General features: G+C 40.9%; 1 protein-coding gene across 1 annotated transcript in view; it reads right to left on the bottom strand.

Annotated features, from left to right (window-relative positions):
* The window catches only part of abcb4 (ATP-binding cassette, sub-family B (MDR/TAP), member 4), a 129,211-nt gene extending 117,773 nt beyond the window's left edge, over positions 1 to 11,438 (bottom strand). The window contains exons 1-3 of the mRNA XM_072253753.1: positions 11,047 to 11,438; positions 5,842 to 5,926; positions 5,216 to 5,267 (exon numbers count right to left, since the gene is read on the bottom strand). Coding sequence (XP_072109854.1) covers positions 5,216 to 5,267; positions 5,842 to 5,918 — 129 coding nt within the window. The 5' untranslated portion in view covers positions 5,919 to 5,926; positions 11,047 to 11,438. The remainder of the gene's footprint in view (positions 1 to 5,215; positions 5,268 to 5,841; positions 5,927 to 11,046) is intronic.
* Between the last annotated feature and the right edge of the window lie 11,481 nt (positions 11,439 to 22,919).

The raw sequence follows: 22,919 nt of genomic DNA on the forward strand, positions 1-22,919 counted from the left end.
TTGTACTATTTTGCCATTTGAGTATTTTTTCACTTTTGGAATACACATGTCCTGCACCTTCCTCATTTTCCCCCAGAAACACCCACCATTGCTGATCTGATGTCATTCCATCAGCATCTCCTTCCAATTTACTTTGACCAACTGCTCTTTTATACCACTGGAATTTACCTTACTCCACTGAAACACTGCTACATCAGACTTTACTCCCTATCAAATTTCAAGTTGAACTCAACCATATTGTGATCACTGGTCGCTGTTCATGATTCTCAATACAAAGTTTTCAAAGTATGTTGTCCCTGAATTACTCAGTGAATGGTAAATATGTTTGGCATTGATTTTTTCAAAAGAGTAATAACCCCATGGGGGCATCCTATCATTGATGGAGCACAAGCAAAAATGTTGGTGAGTGGAATGCCCTCTTTGAAAAACTGCTCAATAACCTGAAACATTGCTTACTCCTTCATATCTGTTTCTAGTACACCTCTTGAACCATGATTTCATCTTTACTGGTGAAGATAACAAAGTAGCAAAGATTTGTTGCCTGCAAAGTGGATTCATCCAACTGCCAAGCAAATTCTGTTGTCCGAAGGATGTTGTACCATTGTCTTCCGTATTCTCAGACATTTCATCACATCATCTTAGAACAGAGTTGACACTGAGTGGAATCGCTTTAATTATTTGGTCTGGTGGCTTATGCAAAACCAGAATTATGTAACCTAGGATCTTCCTTGCTGCTGGCAGAATCAGAACTTCCCCAATTGCTTAGGGCTTTCCAGCATGATGTATGAAGCACGCAAACCATCATTGTTTTATTGTGAAATACAGGAAAACGTGTTTGAAATGTTTTTCCAGTTTTGATGCTTTCATGAAGTGACTGAAAATAAGCCAAGTTCTTGTTTGCTTTATCATTGTGCATTTTCTTCAAGAAGCCAGAACTGTCTCACTGCCTCATATGAGAAACTTTTTTCACACAAAGATACTCCATACTGTCTACAGTTCTATTTTATTTGGTCTGCTTCTGCCATTTTCGTTATGGATTCATAATAACAGTCAATCACCTATTATTTAAGTCCAACCTCAAATGCTGCAATCAGTAAAGGGGATAGCTCATGCAAAAACCGACTGAATGAAGGTACATAAAGTGGGCAGTGATATTTCATTTGGGCCATTAGCTAGAGAAATGTGGTCAAGACCATTCAAATGGGCAGATTCTGAGCTTTACCTCATTGAATGCCATACCCTAATTCACAGGAAATGCGTCACTGCATGATTGGAGTAATGGAATGCTACTAGCTAATTAATTACGAGGCACTGAGGACCAAATGTGGATAATAAACTTCTTACATTAAGTCTGTAATCCCTCAGCAGCCCCTCTTGCTCCTGAGTACTCTCCCACAGTCCCCTTCAACTTTATTGCCCCCTTAGAAACTTCCATATCACCCACTTTGGGGACCACGGCCACAGAAGACATTCTTGCTTTCCTTTTATGTATGACGAGCTACAAAGCAACAGTCTTACAACACCCACAAAATACTGGAGGAGCTTAGTACGCCAAGCAGCATCTATGGAGAAGAATAAACAACTGATGTTTTGGGCCGAGGCCCTTCATCAGGACTGGAAAACAAGGGGGAGGAAGCCAGAATATGAAGCTGGGAGGGAAGGAGCACAAGCTGGTAGGAGACAGGTGAAATCAGATAAGGTGGTAGGTGGACTGTTAGGGCTGGAGGGTATAAAATGAGAAACTGGGAGATGAAAGGGAAAGGGCTGAAGAATGGGGGGTCTGATAAGAGAGAAGACTGGACTATGGGAGAAAGGGAAGGTAAACACACCATTTATTTCTTTGTAGATGAGTCTCTTGAACATGAACTGAAACTCTTTAAAACAAGTCACTTCAGGAGACAATGAGGAAAATAAATTGCACAACAGCAGTGGAACAAACTAATGTAATTTGTTATTCATTCCAAGAAATCCCTAGGTATCTAATTTGTCAGCTGAAGTATCCATCATAAACTCTGACTGAAGCAAGTAGCCTACAGATGCTGACATCCAAGACAAATATAAACTGGTGGAAAAACTCAGAGGGTCAAGCTTCATCCGTGGAGGCAAAGGACTGGTTAATGTTTCAGGACAGAATCATGCATCAGGACTGAGAATGCAGAGGAAAGACAGCCAGCGCGTAGAAGTGATGCACAAGTGAGACAGAGGATGGGAGATGATCGGTAGAACTAGGCAAGACAAGGAGTGAAGGACAGATGAAGTCAGGTTGGAATGGGGGTGGGGAGAATGGTGGGGTGGTTAAAGGGGTTGCTGCCAGGGAGGGTGGTGGGGGGGAGTGGACAGGGGGAGGAGGGTGCCAAAATCTGAAACAAACACAGAAATTGCAGGAAACTGTCAATGTTGTTTCTGTCACAGATCCTGGTTGACCTGCTGTGTTTCTGACACTATTTTGGTACCTTACTCAGCCACTGATTCAGCAGGTTTTGCTTGACCATATTCACTGTCTCAGTTGTGCATCTGTTTCACTTCCATTTACAGTATCCCCATTCCTAGCTTCTGAGGAGAAATCACAACACTCAACCTAACAAATCCTTACACATTTAAGTTTCATATAAAATCCCTACAAATCCTCCCGAGACAGAGGAAAGTATTTATAATTGTTTCATTTCAACATGTAGCACAGTATCAGGCCCATCGGGCCCAATGAGCCCATGCCATTCAATTACACCCATGTGACCAATCGACCCTCAAACCCATGTGTCTTTGGAATATGGGTTAAAACCGGAGCATCCAAAGGAATCCAATGTGGTCACGGGGAGAACATATAAACTCCTTACAGACAGCAGCAGAACTGAACCTAGGTCCCTGGTATTACGTAAACTGCCATGCTACTGTGTCATCCCCATCAGCTGACAAACATTTAACTTTAAAGAAGAACTGTTGCATGGCAAATTATTTTGCAGCTTGAGATTTATGTTTGCTAAATATATAGATGCTGGGATCGTCTTAAAGGTGTTGGGTGCATCCTTGGATGACTTCTCCTGGAGCACACCCAATAACTTGTGGATAAATCTTAGTGAATTGTAGGACTACAATCAAAAAAAAAGCTTGCACTATATAATTCCAATGACTTGTATGTTTTATCTGTTTAAAATTTAATGGTGTTTTTCAGTCCAATTGCTTCTATAATAGATCCCTCTTATTCCCTACATTTCCCATAATTTCTATGTAATAGCAAAGTGAAGTGTTAGAGTACAAAATATTCTCACTGCAGAATTCGATTGCAGCCAGAACACCCAGTCCTACCACTTTCTAATTGCTATATGTTGCATGAGATGTGTTGCAACTGAAAGGCCTCCATATAGAATAGATTATGGTATTCAGAGCTATGTGGGGCCAATTGCATGTTCCTGCCATACAAAAATTTCTTAGTTGATGAGAAATGTTTCAACAAGAGAATTCTTGGGATAATTACCAAAAGTAGAGTCAAGGTAATAGCGGCTCATCTGTTAAATGCCAAAGAAGAATTACAAAAATGCACTGGAAATACAGCAGGTCATATTGAACTTTAGTAGCTTCTAATGAAAAGCCATTTACATGAAACTTTAACCTGAGCCGTGAGAACTTACAGAATTTTATGATTTTACTTATGAGTTCTAGCATCTGTAATTTTCCCCTTCCTTTCTAGTCCTGAGAGCCTGAAATGTTACCCTAAACAGTCAGGGTGTTAGGATCTGGGGTGAGAGCCAATTTCAATTGTTCTCCACATGGTCACTAATCTCTCCATGCCGCTGAGGCTTTGAAGACTGCTCCACGCCTACTAATATGATGAACTGCTAGGCAAGGCTTTGGGCCCACTCTGAGCTGCTCTGGTGTTTGGATCTGAGGACTCAGTTTTGGTTTGGAATGTTGTCGTTCGCTTCAATTCTTGACATGATTTGTATTTTTTTTCTTTCTCTTGCACATAGGGTGCTAGTCTTTTATTTTTATTCTTTTTTTTTTAATTGGGTTCTTTCTGGTTTCTTGCTTTGTGGCCATCTGTGAGCAAACAAATCTCAAGGTTGTATAATTTATACATTCTTTGATAATAAATATACTTGAATCTTATTCCTCCCCATAGATGCTAGCTGACCTGCTGAGTTCCTCCAGCACTTTGTGTTCCTCTGTATTTTTTGTTGCTTTTTATTTGTTTCTCAAAACAATGGACTATCTATTCCAGCCATGATCGTACTGAATGGTGGTGCAGGCTCGAGGGGCTGAATGGCCTTCTCCTGCACCTATTTTCTATGTTTCTATCTTTATATTATCCTTAGACAGCATCTGAGCACATCAAGTTGCATATTATGACAGCTACCCATAAAAGATGGGATTGTTATGCCATCTCTACATTTCAGATAAATATTTTCCACCTTGTACCTACACTTTCTACAGCCCTACCCACCAATATTTGTTAAAACCTCTTACCTGGTTGAATCGCTTCTTTAGTAATTTCTACCTAATCAAAAGTTCCCATCTACTTTCTCCACCTCCTCTCTTCCCTGATACCTGAAAAATGCAGTTCATCTCCATTTCCCAACCAACTGTGTTGAGCTTCTAATGACCTGAAATGTTTATGCAAATGCTGCCTGGGCTCCTGGTATTTTCCAGAATTTTCTGTGTTATATCAAAATTTGCAGGTGTTTTTTTTTTATTTGCCTCAGTTACTTTTATTACCATGGTATTGTCAATATGGCAAGAAATTAAAATGACAGGCAATAATGGTTCAATCACACTGCAAATACAGCACGGTGCCAAAGTCTTAGGCACACCTATATAGCTAGGGTGCCTAAGATTTCTGCACAGTACTGTGTATTGTGTCTTTCTAGTTACTAAATAACACTTAATACTACTGAGCTAATAGAAAGCTAAGTACTCTTATTTCTATTTCCCCAATCACCTTCCTATTTTAACCAGTATCCAGGACAGTAAAGCAGAAGTGACCGTCAATCAACTGCACCTTTTGCCAACATGGGAGATGCTTTTGCAGGTGCACGCTTACACCTAATGACAACAAAATCACAAATCATGATTAAATATTGTGCAGCATGTATCCTTTTCACATAAATAATGCATCATGCATCTCAGAATATTTCTTCGCAGTAATATTCAAATTGGATGTTAAAATACTTCACATTTAGAAATGCAGCTGTATTCTTGAAATGAAGAAACTAACCCTTACCAAAGTCAATGGGCCGACTACTTCAAGATCCTTTTCTTTCTTCTTCGTTTTGCTGCAGGTTTACAACGAATAATAATTAGATTTTATGAGACTTTTTGTTCAGTTGTCTGTAATTATTTCATTAGTTTAAAAGTTCTTGAAACCAGTTATAACCTGCTAACTTCACAATATCAGAAAATATTTATAAGAAACAAATGCATGAGCATTTCTTTAAAATTAATTATTAATTTTTGGATAATTTTAAAATTGTATATTACTGCCATTATTTTGTACAGTGCTAACAATACAGTTGGATTTAATACACAAGCTAAGAAAAGCTATTGACTGCTTGATGCTGAGTCCTGGTTTCAAGATAGAATCATGAAGTCCTACAACACAGATTCAGGTCCTTCAGCTCAACTGGTCTATGCCGGCTAAGATAATTCATCCAATCTACAATGGCCACAGTACATCTTTTAGGGGTTGAGGTGTTTCAATATAAAGTGAATGAATTGATTAAAATATTGTAATTTTTCACACAACCTAAATGGTAGAGAAAAGCTGCAGATCTCAGAACTAGGACACAAGTTATGGAATACTGTCAGCGTTCAATTATGTCACAACATCTTTCGTGTGGAGCTTCTTACCACTTTTCATCCTGTGTTTTATCATTGGTATTCTCAACTACCTCCACAGCATTTCCTTTTATGTATTTTTCCGGCATCGCTTCACCTGTTGTAGAAACATAATTGTTTCAGGATTAGAGATGTTTGACTTGCAAAGATTTTTAAACAGTTACAAACCAGTAACCAAAATCATTTTCTAAATGAGAAATCAAAAAGCTGCAGATGCTGGAAATTTAAAAAAACAGAAAATGCTGGAATCAGTCACCAGAGCAGGCCACATCTGTAGGAAGAGAAAGAGAAACAGCATTTCAGGTAAAAGAAATGACAAAGGGTCTTTGACCTGAAACATTGACTCTCTCACATGCTCTGACCTAAACAGCTCTTCAAAGTAAGGCAAAGGTTTATGTGCCTCTTTCAGGTAAACCACACCCACTCCCATTGATCCATTCATGTTCTTTCTCCTTTTACTCACATTTTCCAATTCCTCATCCCATCCTATTTAGATTCATTACACTGTCCCACCTACTGTCACTCAAACACCATTCTGCTGGAGGGTCTCGATCTGAAACATTGCCTCTTTATTCCATTCCACAGATGCTGCCTGACCTGTTGAGTTCCTCTAGCATCTACCTTTCTTTTCCCTTGGCTTACCCTTCCCGTCCCCTGCCTACCTGTTCCATCAGCCATCATCCTTTCCTTAAAGTGGTTCCACATCACTATCCAGTTTCTGTTTCTACCTACCCTTCTTTCTGTCCCCACTGCCAATTTAGCTCCATCTGCTTATCATCCCCCATCTCATCTGGGCCTACCCGTAACCTAACAGAACCTGTTTCACCTTTCCCTCTCACTCCTGTGAAGTGACCATCTTCACTCTACTCTCTCAGTCCTGGTGCAAGATCTCAGTCAGAAACATTGATCATCCCTTTGCCTCCAGCAGTTTGTTTCTTGCTTCAGATTCCAGCATTTGCAGTCCCTTGTGTCAGACAGTCTAAAGGTTTAAAGTAACAGATGGTGCCCTGAAAATTATATTGGCATCTTTTTGTTCATAGCTGTGGTAAGTTATTTCCCCTCGGTGTTTTTGCCATAGAAGAGTACACCTACTCCTGCTGGCCACTTTTTCTTTTAGACACACCTGCTTGTTACTGCAAATCATGTGTCAGCAACTCATTGTATAAAAGCATGCAAACATGGTCAAGAGGTTCTGTTGATGTTCAGACCAAATATCAGAATAGGCGAGATATGTGATCCAAGTAACTTTGACTGTGGAATGATTGTGGGTGCCAGACAGGGTGGCTTGAATATCTCAAACTGCTGCTGCATTCCTGGGATTTTCATTCACAAGGGTCACTAGAGCAGTGATTCCTAAAGTGAGCAATATTACCCTCCCTGGGGGTGGTGGGAGTTTCGAAGGGGGTGATAGAGATAATGGGAGAGAGGGTAGGGTGCTCGGTAGCAAAGGGGGGGTGGGGGGAGCTGAGGGATTACAGACTTAACTTAAAAAATGAATTACTTATTATAAGCATTTTATCCTCAATGCCTCCTAAATGATTACAATGATCACATAATCACCTCATCTCTTGCTAACCCACTGTTCCATTAGATTTGCTCAAAGTTGTTTAAAAGCGATGTGATGTTTCTGTACTTGCCATATTCTGAGAAATCTAATGAAGACATTGTGTTCTTTCTGGGCCTGACCTGTGCATTATTGCCATTCAATGCTGTAGCACTGTGTTAGCTAGTATGATTCTGCTACACCAATTACACAGTGACGCAGTTCCTGTGAATTGGGGTATAGCATTCAATGTGGTTAAGTTCAGAACCTGCTGTTTCAAATATTCTTGAACACATTTCTCTACTCATGGCCAAAAATAGATATTGTTGCACAATTTCATGTACTTCAGACAGCGTCAGGTTTTGCCTAAGCTATGATGACGTCTGTTATGGGGAAGCAAATTTGCAGATTCAATAGGTGGGATAGAAGACACTAATTACAAGTACATCAACCATTTATTTACAGACTATTAGTAAAACACACAACCAAACAGCCAAGTCAAACAAGTACTCATCTAAGCCACCCCAAGTTACAAAAACTACAACACTAAACATTCAGTAACACTTTAAACTCAACAGGTACTTTGCTATTTCTCCCCAAGTTACACAACTACAGAACTAAACACTCAACAAACAAATACTTAGCTCAGTGCATGCATGGACTACCGTATACCTGCAGCACAATTTCCCAGTGGTTCTTCAGCACTGGTCTGAACCTCAGTGTGAAGATGAGCCCTGAACAAAAGAGAGAGCGTCTTGCTTGTGTGATTTGTATAGCCCTGAACCGCCTGGAACCAGAAGCCAGTGCCGGGATGTGAAACCAAACCAATGGGAAAGAGCTGCTATGTCCTTCGAAAAATGGACCAAACAATGACCAGTACAGCTGAAGCGACTTTCGACTGGCAAGTAAATTAACCCTTCACATTACAATGTCATAATTTCCACTTTATTGATTGCAGCACTTGAGGTTTGACTTAAGTAACTGGGGATTGACCGTGGTCGTTATTCCACAGTGAAAATGGCAGAAACCGACCGACCAAACAAAAAAAGCATAGACAGTGTAATGTGGAGTATCTGAAATATGAATTTATACCAGCACTAAGCAACTAACAGCAGCCAATGTGTCTGTCGTGTGAAGAATTTATTTTTTTTTTTAAACTGAGGCAATGAAACCATCCAGGGTCCTTGAACATTGGATAGGTACATGGATGGCTATGGTCCCAGTGCAGACCAATGGAAGGAGGCTGTTTAAATGATTTGGCATGGACTAGATGGGCTGAAGGGTTTGTTTCTGTGCTGTACTTTTCTATGTCTATTTGAAGAGAATGTACTCTTGTGTATTTAATATTTCAATAATTTGAGTGGATATATATATATATATATATATATATACACACACACACACACACAAAAGTTTGATTTGCATTCTTGTTTAAATAATTATTATGGGTGAAGTGTAAAACTACATTAACTGCAACATCATACTATCACATGATACGTGAGCATCTCACTTAAAGTAAATTTGAAGTTATATCCGTATTTTGGACTCCTTGTCTTCATATGACTTAGTTTAATATTTTGAAGTTACAAAACTTAACTCTGATAAAGCAATCAATGACTTGGCTTATTTTCTGTCACTTTGTGAAAACTTTCAGAAATGAAAACCGCTTCAAAACATGATGGCTCTCAAAAGGAAATGGTCTGAGATGTTTTTAATGTGCTTATTGAAGCTGTGATAAAATTCTTTGAAGACTCAAATGCTTCATTCAGTAGTCAACTCAAGAATATTAAGCACAACATAGCTTATTAATCAGAATTATTTGCAAATGTTTAATTAAATCAGTCTTCAATTGCAAAGTAATGATGTGAATTTTTACCAAAATCAGTTGTCTCCACACTTCTGTCCAAGTTAACCTTATTTAAGAGCAACATTGGCATTGTGACCTTTTCCAAATTCCAAGCTTCTCTGAGTTAGAAGAGAAGAATACCAGATGAGGACTTTCAAGTTTACTATGCCCATCTGCTGAACTGCATTAAGACATGCCAGAGATATTTCAGAATCTTCTCTCTCTCTCTCTCCAAATTCAAGAACAGGTAACAAATCCATCCTGGACACTTGTAATAAGGAATTAACAGGAAGGATGGATGAAGAACTGATCTAATGACTAAGCTGAAGCCGAGGTTCAAAAAAAAATCATTCAAAACGTTTAATTGCAGGAATAAATCTCTGAACGCTATCCTGCACTGTGGAAAAAGGTCAAGATATTCCTCATGCCCTTTCCAACATATTCAGTGGAGCATAGTTTCACAGCAGTCACTCAACTCCTTTCAAAATAATGGAAAAAGACTGCAAATTACTGAAAATGGGGATCTGAGATGACTCCTGAGTGATATTCATCCGGATGTTGAGAAGTAGATATCACTGCACCAAGCCCATCCATCTCATTGAACAGTGAAAAAACAATGAATTGCCGAATAGTTGGACTAATGTGTGCCCTATCTGTTTTTGCTGAAAATTGTTTTACTACAATGAAATAATTTTATATGTAGCTTTAAATAGATTTGAATATTATTTGCAATTATTTGTCATTGCTCTGGATTTGGAGTTTCTATTTTCCTTCATTGTGCATTGCATATCAAAATTCTTTGTAGGTTTTATGTTATGGCCTGAAAGGGAGAGAGCAGCGCTGCCGATGTGGTCTGGGAGCCAAGTGGGCTACATTCCAAAAAAGTTTGGGAATCACACCTTGTTAGTGAGAGAGGTCAGAGGAGAATTGCCAGACTGGTTCAAGCTGACAGGAAGGTGAAAGTAACTCAGATAATTACATGTTACAACAGTGGTGTAAAGAAAAGCATGCCTGAATGCACAACACATAGAACCTTGAAATGGATGGGCTAGAGCAGCTGTTTATACTCTCAGTGGTCACTTTATTAGGTACAAGAGATAACTAACAAAGTGACCATTGAATGTTCTTCAAACCTATTCCAGCAACCCTCGACTCCTACACGGCCCATAACACTCCATTTTTTCTTACATCCACATACTTATCGAAGAGACGAGACTCTTACATATCACCAACTCTGGCAGTGCATTCCAAGCACCCACCAATCTCTGCGTAAATAACCTTTCTCTGACATCTCCCCTAAACATTCCAACACTCATTTTAAGGAGATGACCTTAGGTATTGCCCATTGCCACCGTGGGGAAAAGGCACTGGCTGTCCACTCTGTCTTTCAATCTTATACACCTCGATCAGATCGCCCCTTATCCTCACTTCCTCCAAAAGAGAAAATCCCTAGCACTGAAATCAACCTTCGCTCATAAAACATGTAAAGAGCTGCGCTGATAAGAATCTTTAAATATTTTCTTTTGACATCGACACTGATTGAAGTGTATGCGAAACATAATTACTATCATTAATATATCATATGCCGTATATTTTATTTTCTCGAATCTAACGCTACGCCGTACGAAAACACGTCATCCGATTCAAGCAGACTGGGGTTAGAATTTGGTGTACGTTTAACGCAACCAACTAACCCGTTAAAATTTAGGCATTATTTCCACGTTTCCTTAATAAATAACAGAACCTTTAATACAGGAACTGGTTTGCTATTAGTTAACCATACCAGACAAATTAAATATTAATGAAGATAAAAGTAAATATAACTTACAACGTTCCCCGAGCAAACTTTAAACTGGGTCGCGTTTTTCGCCGGGTGATGAAAGATCTACGGACTGTTCAGAAGGGAGACTGAACTACAAACTGTTTTTTTAAATTTTCGGTGCAAAGCCTCACTTTAGTCATTCGAAGAGATAATACAACAGGAAATTGAATTCACGTATGATGCTTTCTCCCAGCCTCCAGAGATACGGTGCGTGATCTGACTGCAAATGAGCTTGACAAACATCTGGTTCCGTAAGATGTATTATTCCAAGTACGGTGGAGTGAAAACAGAAACCAAACATTTTTCCTTCACGTCCATCAACTCTAAATTCTCCCACTCACAATAGGAGAAATTTGCAGTGGCCAATTAAACGACGAACCTGCGTGTCTTTCTGATGTGGGAGGACCCCTGAGGGAATGTCACGCAGTCATGAGGAGAGCGTGCGAACAGAGAGCACCTGAGATCAGGAATGAGGAAACAGAAGTTGTCGCCTCGTGTGTTACAGTGTCACCCGATGACTTCCACAGAAAGAATACCACAGGTCAAGCCAGCTCCTCTAGCTCCGCAGTATGTTATCCTCCTTTTGTCGCTGTGTTTTAAAATAGTCAGCGGCTCGGACAATTTCCTTATTTATCATTCGTTTTGGCAATCTGGGCATTGATCTACATTTATTGCTTATCCCCCCCCCCCTTGGGAAACTGGTGATGAACTGCATTCTTACTATCGTTACAGCAGATCTTCTACTGAAGGAACTCCCACAAATGTCCACCATACTTAAAGAATACTAAAATTTAAGTTCTGAGACAGTCCCACTTAACATTTCTGAAGTCCTACACAACACATTAATATATCTCTTCAGTCTCCACAAAAACTTTCCTGCAGCAACTTCAATAAAAATTCTATCATGGATAGATACCTGTCCCACAGGTACAATGGTGGGGAGAAATGTCAAGTATTGTTTCCTTCATGGTGGTTCATTCATTCCCTCCACACACTCAAGTCAGCAGCTCTGTCCTTGCAGGTTCAGCCAGGTTGGTCTGTAACAATTCCTCTCAGTGATGGGCATTGAAGTCCCCCACCCCCAGAGTACACTTTCACTCTTTCTGCAGCTTCTTCCAACTATTTTACCATGAAGAGCAGCACTAACTATTCAGTGAGAGAGGGCAGTAAATGGATATCAGGAGGTTTCCTTGTCCATGATTGACTTAATTCTACGAGATATTTATGGGATGTAGAGTCAATATTAAGATCTCCAAGGGATAGTATCTCCTGCTTACAGTAAAGTGGTGCATTTATCTGTATGGATTTACCCAGCTGGTCGGATATTTCATACTCAAGGGTTATGATGGATGAGGTAGAAACAAACTTAACATTTTCAAGTCAATGATGATTTATCAAAACTTGGAAGCATTAAAAATACCTCATATTCCATCCGGGTAGCCTCCAGCCTGATGGCATGAACACTGGTAATTTTCCCTCCCCTTTCCCTCTTCTTCCATTACACGCTCTGGCTCCTTTCATTTGTACTTCTTCTCTTCTCATCTGCCTATCACCTCCCCTGAGCATATCTCCTCCTTTTCTCCTCATTGTCCATCCTCCTAGAGTCATAGCGTTATTGAAACGTACAGCACAGAAGCAGGCCCTTCAGCACATCTAGTTCACGCGAAAACCATTTAAAATACCTACTCCCATTGATCTGCCCTGGGGCCATAGCTCTTCATACCTCTACTATCCATGTGCTGTATCTATCCAAACTTTTCTTAAATGTTGAAATTGAGCTCGCATGCACCACTTATGATGGCAGCTCATTCAACACTCTCATAACCCTCAGGATGAAGAAGTTACCGCTCGCGTTTTCATTAAACTTTTCACACCTTTCACCTTTGACTGTCGGGAGAAGAAATCGAAAGGCGAATAGGCAGTTAGCGCAGAGCAGCCCTGTGGCCATTCCCCTCAATAATGAGTATACTGTTGTGGGTGATGAACTCCCAGGGGAATACCACAGAGACCAGATCACTGGCATTGAGCATGGGTCCGTAGTGCAGACGGGAAAGAGGGAGAAGAGGGGAGCATTAGTGATAGGGGACCCAATAGTCAGAGGAACAGACAGGAGATTCTCTGCACATGAACGGGATACCTGGATTGTATTTTGCCTCCCAGGTGCCAGAGTCAGGGATGTCTCAGATCATGTACACAGCATTTTGAAGAGGGAGGGCGAGCAGCCAGATGTCTTAGTACATGTTGCTACCAATGACATAGGAAGGAAAAGCAAAGAGGTCCCGAAGAGAGAATTTGGAGAGGTAGGCAGAAAGCTGAGAACTAAGACCTCCAGGGTAGTAATTTCTGGATTGCTACCTGTGCCATGCGCCATTGAGGGTAGAAACAGGATGAACTGGCAGATAAATGTGTGGCTGTGAAGCTGGTTTTCAAGTTTTTGGATCATTGGGATCTCTTCCGCAGGAGGTACGACCTGTACAAAAGGAATGGGTTGCTCCTGAACATGTGTGGGGCCGATATTCTCACGGGCAGGTTTGGTAGAGCTGTTGGGGAGGGTTTAAACTAATTTGACAGGAGGATGGGATCCAGAGTGAAAGGACTCAGGGTAGGACGGACGGTAAAAGAACAAAGATAGTGTGCAGTTAGACTATTATGAAGGGCAGGCAGATGATAGGACTAAAGGATGGTTGTAGTTGGGAGCTGAATGTCCTAGGTTACGTATTGTAGCGAAAGGATAGGATGGTAGGCAGAGGGGGTGGTGTGGCTCTGCTGGTAAAGAATGGCATCAAATCATTAGAAAGATCTGACATAGGATTGGAAGATGTTGAATCCTTGAGGGTTGAGTTAAGAAACTGCAAGGGTAAAGGGACCCAGATGGCAGTTATATAGAGGCCTCCAAACTGTAGCTGGGATTACAAAGGGTAATAGAAAAGGTGTATCAAAAGGTCAATGTTATGATAATCATGGGGGATTTTAACATGCAGGTAGAATGGGAAAATCTGGTTGGAAATGGATCCCAAGAGAGTGAATTTGTTGAATGCCAAGGTGATGGCTTTTTAGAGTAGTTTGTCATTGAGCTTACGAGGGGATCAGCATTACTGGATTGGTTGTTATGTAATGAACCGGGGAGTTTAAGGTAAAGGAACCAATAGGAGACAGTGATCACAAAGTGTTTGAGTTCAGCTTGAAATTTGATAGAGAGAAAGTAAAATCAGATGTAGTAATAGTTCAGTGGAGTAAAGGAAATTACAGTGGTATAAGAGAAGAGTTGGCGAAAGCAAATTGGAAGGAGATGCTGACAGGGATGACAGCAGAGCAGCAATGGCTTGAGCTTGAGGGAAAAATGAGAATGTGCAGGTATTCCAAAAACAAAGAAATACCCAAATGGCAAAATAATACAACTGTGGCTGACAAGGGAAGTCAAAGCTAATATAAAAACAAAAGAGAGGGCATACAACCAAGCAAAAACTAAAGGGAAGATAAAGGATTGGGAAACATTTAAAACCCTACAGAGAGCAACTAAAAGAATCATTAGGAGGGAAAAGATGAAATATGAAAACAGGCTAGCAAACAATATCAAAGTGAATAGAAAAAGCTTTTTCAAGTATGCAAAAAACTAAAGAGAGATGAGAGTGTATATAGGACCACTAGAAAATGAGGCTGGAGAAATAATAATGGGGGACAAGGAGATGGCAGATAAACTGAATGAGTATTTTGTACCAGTCCTCACTGAGGAAAATGCTAGCAGTGTGCCAGGTGTTGAAGGGTGTGAGGGAAGAGAAGTGAGTGCAGTTAGTATTACAAGGGAGAAGGTGCGCAAAAGGCAGGAAGATCTAAAGGTGCATAAGTCCACTGAACCAGATGCACTGCAACCTAGCATTCTGAAAGAGGTAGCAGTAGAGATTGTGGAGGCATTAGTAATGATCTTTCAAGAATCATTGGATTCTGGCATGGTTTCGGCATACTGGAAATGTCACTCCTGTCTTTAAGAAAGGAGGGAGGCAGCAGAAAGAAAATTATAGACAGTTAGCCTGACCTCAGTGGTAGGGAAGATGTTGGAGTCAATGGTTAAAGATGAAGTGATGGAGTACTTGGTGACACAGGACAAGATAGGACAAAACCAGCATGGTTTCCTTAAGGGAAAATCTTGCCTGAACAACCTTTTGGAATTCTTTGAGGAGATTACAAGTAGGGTAGATAAAGGGGATGTAGTGGATGTTGTATATTTGGATTTTCAGAAGGCCTTTGACAAGGTGCCATACATGAGGCTGCTTACCAGTTAAGAGCCCATGGTATTACAGGAAAGTTACTAACAAGATTAGAGCATTGGCTGATTGGTAGGAGGCAGTGAGTAGGAATAAAAATATCCTTTTCTGGTTGGCTGCCAGTGACTAGGGATGTTGTGACTGCTTTTTATATTGTATATCAATGATTTATATGATGGAATAGATGGCTTTGTTGCCAATTTTGCAGATGATATGAAGATTGGTAGAGGGGCAGGTAGTGTTGAGGAAACAGGAAGGCTGCAGAAGGACTTAGATTAGGAGAATGGGCAAGAAAGTAGCAAATAAAATACAATGTTGGAAAATGCATGGTCATACACTTTGGTAGTATAAATAAATGTGCAAATTATTTTCTAAATGGGGAGAAGATCCAAAAATCTGAGATGCAAATGGACATGGCAGTCCTGTGCAGAGCAATCTAAAGGTTAACTTGCAGGTTGAGTCAGTAGTGAGGAAAGCAAATGCAATGTTAGCATTCATTTCAAGAGGTCTAGAATATAAGAGCAGGGATATGATGCTAAGGCTTTATAAGGCACTGGTGAAGCCTCACCTTGAGTAACGTGAACAGTTTTGTGCTCCTTGTCTAAGAAAGGATGTGCTAGCGATGGAGAAGGTTCAGAGGCTAGAATTTAGAAGGATGGGGGGGGGAAATCTCATTGAAATGGTGTGAATGTTGAAAGGCCTAGATAGAGTATATATGAAAAGGATGTTTCTCATGGTGGGGGAGTCTAGGACAAAAGGGCACACGTTCAAGATAGAGGGGCGTCTATTTAAAACAGAGATATGGAGAAATTTCTTTTGCCATAAGTTGGTGAGTTTGTAGAAATTTTACCATAGGCGGCTGTGGAGGCTGGTCGTTAGGTGTATTTAAGTGGAAATTGATAGGTTCTTGATTAGCCACAGCTCAAAGGTTACAGGGAAAAGGCTGGGAGTGGGGCTGAGGAGGGAAAAAAAGGATCAGCCATGATTGAATGGCGGAGCAGACTCAATGGGTCAAATGACCCAATTCTGTTCCTATGTCTTATGGTTTTATGGCCTTAACCCATGACCTCTGGTTTTAGTCCCACCCAACCTCAGTGGAAAAAGACTGCTTGCACTTAACCCATGTATACTCCTCTTAATTTTGTATACCTCTATCAAATCTCCTCTCAATATTATACATTCAGAGGAATAAAGTCCTAACCCATTCAATCTTTCCTTATAGCTCAGGTCCTCCAGATCTGGCAAAATCCTTATAAATTCTCTCTGTATTCTTTCAACCTTATTTACATCTTTCCCATAGGTAGTGACCAAAATGCACCCAATACTCCAAATTAGGCCTCACCAAAGTCTTATGCAACTTCAACATGACATCCCATTTTCTGTACGCAATACATTGATTTATGAAGGCCAATGTGCCAGAAGTCCTCTTTGCAACCCTATCTGCTTGTGGTGCCAATTCCAATGAATTTTGGACCTGTATTCCAAGATCCCTTTGTTCCATCACACTCCTCAGTGCCCTACTATTCACTGTATAAGACCTACCTTGGTTGGTCCTACGAAAGTGAAGCACCTCGCACTTGACTGCATTAAATTCCATCTGCCATTTTTTCCGCTTATACAGATCTCTCTGTAAGCCCTGATAGCTGTCCTTGCTGTCCACTTCATCCCCAATCTTGGTGTCACCGGCAAATTTGCTGATCACCACATTGTCATCCAGATCATTGATATAGATGACAAACAACAACAGACCCAGCACAATCCTTGTGGCACTCTACTAGTCAGAGGCCTCCAGTCAGGGAGGCAACCATCTACTACCATAAAACCATAAGACATAGGAGCAGAATTAGGCCGTCTGACCCATTGAGTCTGCTCTACCATTCAATCATGGCTGATCTTTTTTTCTTCTCCTCCTCCTCAACCCCAGTTCCCGGCCTTCTCTCCCCTAACCTTTGATGCCATGTCCAATCAAGAACCTATCAATCTCTGCCTTAAATACACCCAACAACCTGGCCTCCACAGCTGCATGTGGCAACAAATTCCACAAGTTCACCACTCTCTGGCTAAATAAATTTTTCTGCATCTCTGTTTTTAAAGGGTGTCCCTCTATCCTGAGGCTGTACCCTCTTGTCCGAGACTCACCCACCATAGGAAACATCTTTTCCACTTCTACTCTTTCTAGGCCTTTCAAGGTTTGAAAGGTTTCAATGAGATCCCCCCTCATCCTTCTGAATTCCAGTGAGTGCAGACCCAGAGCCATCAAACGTTCCTCGTAAGATAACCCTTTCATTTCTGCAATCATCCTTGTGAACCTCCTCTGGACCCTCTCCAATGCCAGCACATCTTTTCTAATATGAGAGGCCCAAGACAGTTCACAATACTCAAGGTGAGGCCTGACCAGTGCCTTATAAAGCCTCAGCATCACACCTTGTATTCTAGACTACCACTCTCTGGTTTCTCCCACAAAGCCAATGTCTTTTCCAATTTACTACCTCATCTTGAATGCCGAATGATTGAACCTTCTTGACCAACCTCCCATGCAGGACCTTGTCAAATGCTTTATTAAAATCCATGTAGGCAATATCCTCCTCTCCTATCAGATTCCTTCTTCTTCAGCCCTTTGCCTTTTCCACCTAACACTGCTCCACTTCTTACTTCATCCTCCCTCCCCCACCCACCAGGCGTTATCTATCACTCTCTAGATTGGACTCCACCTTCTTGTTCTGGCATCTTCCCTTTTCCTTTCCAGTTCTGATGAAAGGTCTCAGCTTGAAACATTGCCTGCTTACTCATTTCATAGATGCTGCCTGATATGCTGAATTCCTGCAGCATTTTGTATATGTTACTCTGGATTTCCAGCATCTGCAAAATGTAACACACACAAAAAATGCTGATGAACGCAGCAGGCCAGGCAGCATCTCTAGGAAGAGGTACAGTCGACGTTTCGGGCCGGGACCCTTCGTCAGCACTAACTGAAAGAAGAGATAGTAAGAGATTTGAAAGTGGGAGGGGGAGGGGGAGATCCGAAATGATAGGAGACAGGAGGGGAGGGGTGGATCTGACAGCTGGAAAGTTGATTGGCAAAAGGGATACGAGACTGGATAAGGGGGAGGATCATGGGATGAGAAGCCTGGGGAGAAAGAGAAGTGGGGATGGGAGCCCGGAGGGTGGAGAGCAGGCAAGGAATTATAGTGAGAGGGATAGAGGGAGAAAAAAGAGAGAAAAAAAGGGGGGGAAAATTTAAAAAAATTTAAAATATATTAAATAAATAAATAAATAACGGATGGGGTGTGAAGGGGAGGAGGGGCATTAATGGAAGTTAGAGAATTCAATATTCATGCCATCAGGTTGGAGGCTACCCAGACAGAATATAAGGTGTTGTTCCTCCAACCTGAGTGTGGCTTCATCTTTACAGTAGAGGAGGCCGTGGATAGGCATATCAGAATGGGAACGGCACGTGAAATTAAAATGTGTGGCCACTGGGAGATCCTGCTTTTCTGGCGGACAGAGCGCAAGTGTTCTGCGAAACCTGCAAAATGTCTTGTGTTTAGCATTAAAAAGTTAGGCTTTTTTATTTGCATAAAAAAGTGGGAGGGATACAGCAACTAAATAGAATGTTCTTGAGGGAGAGTGGAGACAAAGAAATGCTGAATGAGATGTACTCTAGGTGATGGCTGAGAGAGGATTACGAAACGTATTAATCACAAATGTTCTGACTGGAGGAGATAGAAGTAAAATGAAAACTAAGGGAAGGAAATTATTGTAAGTGTAGGATGTTGCTGTTTCTAGAAATCAGAAGTAAGAGAGAATGCTGAAAATACTTAACCAGGCAGAGAAAATGGAGTGAGTTAGCTTTACATGAACATAAGATGCAGATAATAGTGGACTCTGCCCAGTACCATAGGCACATTTCTCCCTAACGAGCCTGCACGTGCAGGCTTCTCCCAGTCTCCATCCACCTAACAGGAGTCACCTGCCACTCATTTCCAACTTCATCACCTGCAGCCTATTTAAACCCACCTCTCATCCATAATCCTTGTTTACTCATACGAACCAGCTGGCCTCGACCAGTTGCTCTGAACCTTCTGTTACCTTATTGCCTTGTTGAGTTAAGTATTTGTTCTCTCTCGTTTTGTGGCCCCTTGTGCCTTATTATTTTACGGTTTATTACTAAGTTATCACTCACTGCTAAATTGTCTGTGCTGCTCTGCATTTGGATTAAACCCCCTCTATAATTCCTGACATTCCCCACTATTGTTAGTTATCTACAGGAGGCACTGACTCAAGAAGGCAATGTCTATTGCAAACTTCCACACTATCTAAGCCATGTCTTCTTCTCACAGCTACCATAGAAGCTTGAAATCCCATACTACCAGGTTCAAGAAAAGCTATTTCCAACCATTTGGTACTTGAACCATTCAGCAAAAGCCTAATCATTATAGTCTAGCAACAGAATGATCACCTTGCATTTTTTTTGTTTTAATCATGCTCCTCCTTGTAAAAATTCTGTGTAATTTACAGTATGTCTAATTCATGTTTACCTTGTGAAAGCTAGTTATATGAAGCTATTTTCCAGTGATGTGGCTTTAAGTAAGTTTTGCATTACACCTATGCATACATGTGCTTGTGCATCTTCGGGCAGTGCCTTTCAGGGACTTGTACTAATATTATTTTATTACTCTATGTGCTGGATTGTAACTATACGTGCTGTGTGTGACCCCAGAGGAACGATGGTTCGTTTAGCTGTATGCATGTGTATGGTTGAATGATAATAAACTTGACTTGACTTGATAATCTTTCATTAGAACTGGCCAGTTCTAATGCAGTTTGGAAGAGCTGCTCGTCAAATATCATTGAGCTCAGTGCTGAGCTTTGAGAGCTATAGCATGCCTCAATGGAGATGAAGTACTGTTTAGAAATAAGAATATCTGGGTTCCCTTGAACATTAATATTACCCCATTCTTACTCTTTTATGCATCAATGCGTAGAACTTCTTTTTCTTTTTTTTGATGGAGGACTGAACTTGTGGAGGGATTATAATTTCAGAATGCTGAAAGGGGAAGACAAGATGCACTTTGTGGTAACACCATGTTAAAGCAGGCAGATTATTACCTTGGATGATCTCTTGGACATGAAGGCTGGCGAAAACAAGAGGAATCCTACAATTGCTTTGCAAAGAGACAGAACTGGTTGAGAGGGGGAACAATGGGAAATTGTCAAAAGCTGTCAACAATGGAGGAGAAGAAACCGCGGTGAAGGAAAAGGGAATCCATATCAATTCAGTCATCAATATATTATATAAAAAGGTGATTCTGAGTAGGACTGAAACAGGGACTACCTTATATAATAGGCCATCGTTTGAAACTGTGCAAGTTCGCAGTGTCACATACTAGATATCAAGAAATACAGTTAAAGGGCAAGTTGTTCAAGTTCTCTTTTTCATTATTTTTATATTTCAGCATGGTAATAGGCCCTTCTGGCCAACAAGCCCGCATTGCTCAATTATACCCATGTGACCAAAGCTACCAACCTATACGTCTTTGGGATGTGGGAGGAAACTGGAGAACTAGGAGGAAACCCATGCAGTCACGAGGAGAACGTACAAAATCCTTTGAGACGGTGGTGGAAATTGAACCTGGGCCACTGGCGCTGTGATAGCATTATGCTAACTGCTACACTACCGTGCCACCCTTTCAATGCAGACCATGTGGTGAGAATGAGTGCAGACTACACAAATGATGGTGTAGTTATGGGTAGTAAGGAAGGTTGTCAAAGAAGACAGCATAATATAGATCAATTTTAAGTATAGATAGAGGAATGACAGAGAAGAGTAAATAGCATGCTGCAGAATCCTTAGGAGCATCAATGTAGAGAGGGACCTTGTGCTTCAAGCCAACAGCAATATTAAAGAGGAAGCTAGACAGACACATGAGCAGGCAGTGAATTGAGGAATACATGCCAAGAGTAGGCACATGGGATTAATTTAAATTAGCATCATGGTTGGAACAAACATCATAGCCCATTCCTGTGCTGTACTGTTCTATGTTATGTAAATGAGAGTAGTGGAAAAGGGGGGACAGGTTGGGCCTTGTTCGAGGGAAAAGTTAAAGGTGTTCACGCCATCCTGCTGAGGGTGGTTGTTTGAATATTGTGAAAAGAAGATAGTGAGTACCAGGAAAATGGAAAATCACAAAAAATGGCAGAAAGCATCAGAGGTATTATTAACAAAATGGATGATTGTTCTTCAATGTCTCTATTCTATCACAGACATTACTCTGTTCTCATCACCTCCGTCCCTTTGTGCATGTTTGACTTCTAACCATTTTTTCCTCTATGTAAAGTCACTAAACTGAAAATTTTACTCAACACAATGAATTTATAATAACCAGATTACTTCAGTGGCAACCATTTAAGAAGACAGATGTTACATTGCCGTTCAAAACAAGATTTCTCTACAGGAACAAGAAGACCTTGATGAGGGTATGACCACACTAGGCAGTTATTGTCTCCTCACCTGAGAAAAGGCATATTTGTCACAGATGGAATGCAAGGAAGGTTCACCAGACTAATTACTGGGATGGCAGGTCTGCTGTCAAAGGACACATTGGATCGAGTTGCAGTGTATTCTTTAGAGTTTGGAATATTTGAAATGTTTAAAAATTCTGATAGATCTGTACAGAGTGAATAGGAGAGTATTCTTCCTAAAAGGGGTTGACTCAGATTACAGGACGAGAGATTTATGATGAGAAAGTGAAGAAATTTATTCACTCAGCGGATGGTTATACTCTGGAATTTACTATTAGAGATAGATGCAGAGGCCAAGTTAGTTAATATAGTTAAGAAGGAAAGAGTTGAACTCTCAGCACAAAAGACTGCAGGCAGAATGGGTAAGGAGCAGGAATATAGCTTTCTGATCGACAATAGGATTTTACAGCACTGCACAATGACTCAGATAGCTATTGAGGTATACAGATGTGTATTTAAAAGGAGAATTGAAAACAATGGAACATGGAAGTGATTGTGGGGTTGATTTAATAAATACTGGCTCCAGGGCCAACAACTCGAACAGCACAAGGTTAATGGCTGCCTTTTGGGTTTCATTCTACTCTTCTCCTCTTTTTATTCTGAGTTTACATCATTGGTGATGGGAACTGTGAAGAAGGAAGTTAGCTTCTCAGCACCCCAGTCTGCCTCACCACTCAAAATGGGCAAAAGCCACAAATGATGGATCTCTGTCCTTTTCGTGATCTTGGTTTAGATCAGTCTTTGTCTTGGTTTAGCTTGGTTTACATCCGCCTGTCCTGGTCAATCTTGATGCGGGCTTCCCAGCTTTGCTTTTGAACCAAATTCAGGTTCACAGGGCCATGCTTCCCAAAACAGCTTCTCAGTGCCCCAGTCAAACTCACCACTCAATATGGACAAACACCACAAACAATGAGCCTGTTTCCTTTCATGATCTCTTTGCTTGGTTTGAATCAGTCTGTACTGGTCAATCTTGATGCAGGCTTCCCAGCTTTGGTTTTGAACTGATGATTCAGATTCACAGTGTCATGGTTCCCAAAACTACTTGCACCACATTTGCTGGGAAATAACAATGGAATGTTTCTTAATTAGATAGTG

The sequence above is a fragment of the Mobula birostris genome, chromosome 3, assembly GCF_030028105.1.
Source record: "Mobula birostris isolate sMobBir1 chromosome 3, sMobBir1.hap1, whole genome shotgun sequence".
Taxonomy (NCBI): Eukaryota; Metazoa; Chordata; class Chondrichthyes; order Myliobatiformes; family Myliobatidae; genus Mobula; species Mobula birostris.